We start from the raw sequence: 6,025 nt of genomic DNA, 5'->3' as shown, positions 1-6,025 counted from the left end.
TCCTGCTGGTGATTTTTTTTTCTCAGGCTTCAGTTATCTTGAGATAAAGGAAGGAGAAGAAAGAAGTTGCTTTGGATTACCTGTAGTAGGGAATTTCTGTAGTGTTTTCTTTGGAAAACATTTTCCTTATAGAAGACACATGCAAAACAGCTCAGCAATAATTTCCTTATGAATTAATTATTCTACTATAACAGAAGATCCAGATTAAGAGTCCTGTTTAGTGATACTAAAACCAAATTTTAAATAACTGTGACAGAAGAGACTGAAGGACAATAACCTTTGAATGTATACGTATACAGTTCTCTGGCCCCCAAAGAATTAAGAGAGCCTCAGTAACATACAGGCAGTTTCACTTGAGCCCATTTGGGGAATTTTGAACCTTCGTGGAGAGGACCAGATAAATGTCATTTGGAAAAGCTACAGATTGTGAGCATGACACATTGGGGTTTTTTTCCCCAATCCAAACATATCTACTATGCAGATATTACTCAATGCTTTAAACAATGCAAATATGCAGGAAGAAGGAAAGATCTCTTACCCAGAAGAGCAGGGAGAGGCGGTAGTGTTCGTATTTTAATGAATCCAAAAATTTTACCTCCAATGACAGCAAAAAAATAAAGAAACAGAATTCCAAACAGGTTTCCACCTGGAAGGCACTCAGTCCCAGTGATGGACCAAACCACAGCCCAAACCAGGACCACAATTGCAACTGGAGCAAAACAAGAAATATTCATAGTTAGCTATCTCTCAGGGACAAATTTGTTTGCTATTAGATCCCAGTTGTTTTTCTACAAAGGAAAAGGTACCATGACTTTCAGAAATAAAATCACTTACCTTAAAAATCGGTTTAATCATAAAAATGTGTTTAATCTTTGATGCTCCCTAAACTGATGTTCTGGTTTTATAGATGCTAAGATACTTTAAAAAATTGTACCAGCAACATCATCAGGGACCAAAAAGTACCGAGTGAGCCTTGGCCCACTGTGGAAAGCACTTAGCAGGTCCCAAACTTAAAGCAAAGACTTTCACTAGCTTATCTTGCATTTGTTTATCCTCCTTCAGCTACTTCAGAACTGCAAGAAGAACCCGCTCTGTACAGCCCAGCGTATGTTTGAGCTAATGACTGTAGCTCCAGACTTTTAAAAGAATTTAAGTATCTCTTTTTGGCTGGATGTGCTTGTGCAATACATTGCTATCCCTGGGAATAAAAAATCTGAAGGAGGTCTTGTCTCTGGACAGCCTGAAGTGGTACAGATACTTCCCTTGATACATTAATCAAAGAAGGATAATACACAGGAAAAAAAAAATCCTGAAAAATATTATGACAACATTAAATTAAAATATTATAAAATATGTGAAAATATTGTAAAAATATGTGAAAACATGCTCTTTCCAGGTTCCTGCATCTGTCCCTACGGTTATCCAACAAGAACAGGCATACATAGATATAAAAGCTCCAGACTGAAGGAGAGGAAAAAAAATGTGTTGAATAAATCCCCCTTCTCATAATCATAAGAAAATGTATTGCATTTTCAGATTGGATTTTTCTTAATCATATTTGAGAGAAGACTAGTAGATTTCCAAACATAAAAGCCCAAGAATGCTAAGTGAGAGAAAACAGAGGCTGCAGAAGCAGTCAAAGCCACGGGAAGTGTCTTTTGTTAGGAAAAGTTTGAAATAGTTGGTTTGCCAGAGGTTCTCTTCTGTGCCAAAAATGCCACTGTGTTTATAATCATCTTAATGTTCTCACAGCAAAACAAACTATCAAGAACTAGGACGTCTTTCTTCTGAGGAAAACAAGTTGCAATACAAAAACATATCTACCATGTTAAACACAGAAAACAGGATGGAGGACCAGAAACTATGTGTTCAAATCTTTTTTTCACCTCATCTTGTTTTCTCCTAAAACATTGAAACAAAAGCATGATGTGTAAAACATAGCTATTGCCCATCATTATTTTCGAGGACAATGGACAGATATTATCACGTCCAGAGAAATGAGTACTTCATTTGCCATTTCTCAGTTTACTTAAACTCTGTCTTTCGTACATACCATTTGTCACTGTTCGGGCCAGTAAACCTTGAGGAGGACAAGTAAATATTTGCCTCAATGTTCTTGCAGGTATTGAAGACCCTGCTGTCGGTTCCGGAGGTTGCTGAGCACAATGATTCAAGAGAGCAGTTTCTTCTGTTTGTATATTCCCATCAGTAGCTTTGGCATCTACTGTTGGTCCCTCCTGAATGAAAATGAGACTCTCTCAGAAGTGGCATTGTATACATGTGAAGTAGTGTACAAGACCTGAAATCATCTGTGATACACTAGATCCACATTGTCTACAGATGACTGCATTAACTAAACAGTTACTGTAGGAATGGTCTGGCTTTGTAGTATATCTGGGATTTTTGGTTATGCATGTTTATGCATGCTACAGCGAGCTGCGTATGTGGGACATTCGCCTTATCTGCAGCTGACAGGACTCCTGTCCCAACACAAACAGCACCTGTTCAGCAACAACATCAGCATCAGCATATTTGATGAAGACACAATATTAAAAGGCCGGGTTCAGCTTGTCTTGTATACAAGCTAAATATTTAACAATATTTTCTGCAGTTGGATAGGGTTCTGCTTCCAGACTGGACTCCACAATACAGTTAATGAATAGCATAATTCCAGTGAGAATAATGTAACTCCTAAATAACTTCTGTTGCAACCCTTGAACCAAAAGAAATGAAACCTACTTGTGATTAGTCCAAGATGAAAGAAACAGAACAGCTGGCTAGTGCAAACATTACTCACATGATCCATTGCTCAAGCTGGTAAGTCAAGGTAGAGATGAAGAAATACTATCCTGGGAGTTATTTCCTTGAAGAATGGTTCCTTGAAGCTGTTCTCTTATACTGATACTGATTCATCTACTTATCCATATTCATAGCCAAAACACTTTTTGACCATTTTTGGATATGTGTCTCACTTCATTTTAGGGTCCTTATTTTTGACGAGTTAATCATCTGCCTTCCCTTATGGTTATTCACCTTCATGTCAGCTCATTGTCATAGCATGGACATGGAATTCTTGCCTCTACTGTGGTTTGGCCCTCCTCCAGTAATAGTTCCACATTTCCTGTTATTTTTCTGTCTCATCTCTTTTTATATATATATATATAGAGAGAGAAATATATCCTTTACTCAGAGTCACAGTTGGAACACAAATCTTGTGAGCTTTCAGCATGGAGTTACTTGGTTATCTATCCTGTGATTCTGTGATCACCAGCTACCCATATGTATAAAGATATGCCATACAGTACTTATCTTTATAGTCAATATTATATGTTTTCTCTAAAGTGCCTTTTATTTATCAAACACATATAGATTATACGTGTTCCTTTTCCAGTTTAAGTAAAGGTGGCCCATCTACCTGCATCAAAATTGGTCAGATTGTCAATTTGGTAGATAAATGCGTCATGTAACGAGCCTATAGAAAGATGTTGTGCCCCACCTACTATCTAGCGAAACCACGGCCAAAGGAACAGGCCTGGTTCTGTCTCAGAGAGAGAAGGAAAGTTTATTATATTTGCTCTTAAGGTTGCATACAATTTAGAACGTAACTACAATTCTGTACACATTGAGGTGTGACAGCAGCCTGTGCACTGGTGCACCCGTGCACCGCAGCCACCTATGCAACTTTGCCAACAGCCCAAGTGTACTGTAGCAGTCACTTGTTTTGTGAAATTCGGTTATAAGAATGAGGGATGACTTAAGTCGGACAGACCCCACCCAAGCTGTTGGACTTAGAAGCAATGTTAAGTCCATTTAATTGTCTTCCATAGCTGATTGTAAAACTGATGCTGATGCAATCTTCCACTTCAAGCTGAAATTGCAACTGCTGATCTCCAGCAATACAACATACCACAGACTTTTAAAACTGAACATCTGTTAATAGTAAGAAATTTCCACTGAGGAGATTTCTCTTTGTATTTCCTTCAGATGTAGGGATTTTAACAGATGTAGGAGGAAAAAGGAAAGGAAAAGGAGGGTTCCTCTGACTAAAAACATACTTTGAGATCCTAATTAATTACCTCATTTTTCTCATGCATGGGAATCATGCCACTTCTCTCACATACTGATGGCTCAGAATCTTCATTGTCATTTACAATATCCTCCTTTATCATTGTTGCAACCTAAAGAAAGCAACAAAGGTAGAAAAGTTAGAGAGAAGCAAATAATATTATTTTCCTGATGCAAGACTTCTCAGTGATGTTTCTTTCCCCATAGATAAGGTGAAAAAACTCTCACAGCCCAATTTAGAAGTAAATGGGTTTTGCATGCCTGTGTATGCTGTACAAAAGACAGAAACTAACAGAAGAACAGTATTAAGCTTACAAAGTCAAGCACTAAACAAAAAATCTAAGTTTTAGAATCATGGTGATCTGTGATAACCCGTTATTTCCTCTTTAAAGGTATGGCTGAAATATATATATATATTTATGCCTCCTATCAGCACAAGATAAAGGTTATTTGCTGTCAACATCACTTACCAGGACCATTAGTTCTGAAAGTGTCACAGCCCCTGTGTGCATGGCAGTGCAAGCAACCATTTCATAGAGCTAAGAACAACTAAAGTTTCTAAAGCATATACATGAGGGGACATTTTTTCCCTAACCTAAGCCTGACCACATCCAGCTTGATTTTCAGGGGAATTTTCAAGAACATGGTTCTGTTAGACGTCACTATTCACAAAGACATTGACTGAATATCTAACAAACAGAAGATGCGTGTTTGGATAAAGATCAGGACCATGCACAACGTGCACTCTATATTCAGGGGTGGCTGATAAGACATGGCTATTTTTTACTGCTTATATCCCATGGAGATATTTCTCAGAGTGGGAAATAAGGTCCAAGTTGTGGGTAATTGTCATTGTATTTACTCAGTCTAACTAGACACTTCTTGTCCCATAGATGCTAACAATATGGCAGTGTTCTGTCCTGTATGTCAGAATTTTTTTTGTGCAAATATTTACTGTAGTTTCACAAGTCTGAGCAGCAAGAGTTGCGTGCACATATCTGAAGACAAGGCTTGCTAGTGTTCTCTGTTACAGCAAAGGTGTGCATATATTCTCCACCAACCACATTTCAGTGCTAACAGTATTTTCTTGAAGCCTTTTACATTGTTCTGGACATACAAAACACCACTCAAGCCAAGCCAGAACTTTTGAGCCAAGAAATTCCTGAATTGCTGGAAGCAAATCAGAGAGTTGATTCTCACAATTATCGAGCCTTCATTTTATAATGATATGTTTGATACTTGGGAATGATTGATACCATGAACAAAGATAGGGCTTATTGTAACTCCTGGGTGGTTTTGTTTGATCTGTTCTGATATGAAACTGGCTTGAGACATGGCCAAAGCATAGAGGAAGAATATGGAGCCATAGACAGACACTTTCAGTATGTTGTAAGGTACTTCCTTTCTTCCCTTTTTAAATGTAAAGTGTTAATTTACTCAAATTCCAGTACTTTTCTATATTTTTAATTGCTACTTGTAGAACCAAATAGTTGTAGTCTCAAAGTTTTTTAATTTAAAAAGTGATACTTTTGGTTGTTTTCATTAGATTATTCATCCTTTCATTGGGGCTGGGAATCCACAAATGCCAGTTTACCAATTGGAATAGAAAGTATTAGCAACTCACCAGTGCCTTCCTTCTTCCCCTCACCAACCACTTCCCCAGGGTACATGTACTTAATTCTGTGATTCTGAGAGGGGTGCAGCTGGGTAAGGGACAGAAAGATACTGCTCTCCAGCTTTGCATGGGCAACTTCCCACTTCTTGGGATCATGTAGTTGTTGACAGGAAATATGTTAATACTTCTCAGAAACTCCACTGCATAACAGCCTCAGCTCCTGAGTGCATTGTTCATAGTAGTGTATAGGAAATAAAAGATCGACTGAGCAAGGAAGAGTGGATGTTCTGCTTAGCAGGGATGGTTTTGAGATATGAATGAGGAGTCTGGTAGTGGGTGTGCTGT

At 38.1% G+C, this 6,025-nt stretch overlaps 1 protein-coding gene across 1 annotated transcript in view; it reads right to left on the bottom strand.

Annotated features, from left to right (window-relative positions):
• The window catches only part of SLC9B2 (solute carrier family 9, subfamily B (NHA2, cation proton antiporter 2), member 2), a 16,029-nt gene extending 11,860 nt beyond the window's left edge, over positions 1–4,169 (bottom strand). The window contains exons 1-3 of the mRNA XM_010077262.1: positions 4,077–4,169; positions 2,054–2,237; positions 539–709 (exon numbers count right to left, since the gene is read on the bottom strand). Of these exons, the coding sequence (XP_010075564.1) occupies positions 539–709; positions 2,054–2,237; positions 4,077–4,169 (448 nt within the window). The remainder of the gene's footprint in view (positions 1–538; positions 710–2,053; positions 2,238–4,076) is intronic.
• Between the last annotated feature and the right edge of the window lie 1,856 nt (positions 4,170–6,025).

Source organism: Pterocles gutturalis, unplaced genomic scaffold (genome assembly GCF_000699245.1).
Source record: "Pterocles gutturalis isolate BGI_N339 unplaced genomic scaffold, ASM69924v1 scaffold31223, whole genome shotgun sequence".
NCBI classification, from domain to species: domain Eukaryota; kingdom Metazoa; phylum Chordata; class Aves; order Pterocliformes; family Pteroclidae; genus Pterocles; species Pterocles gutturalis.
Note: the sequence above shows the minus strand (reverse complement) of the source record. Positions and strands in the feature narration are given on the sequence as shown.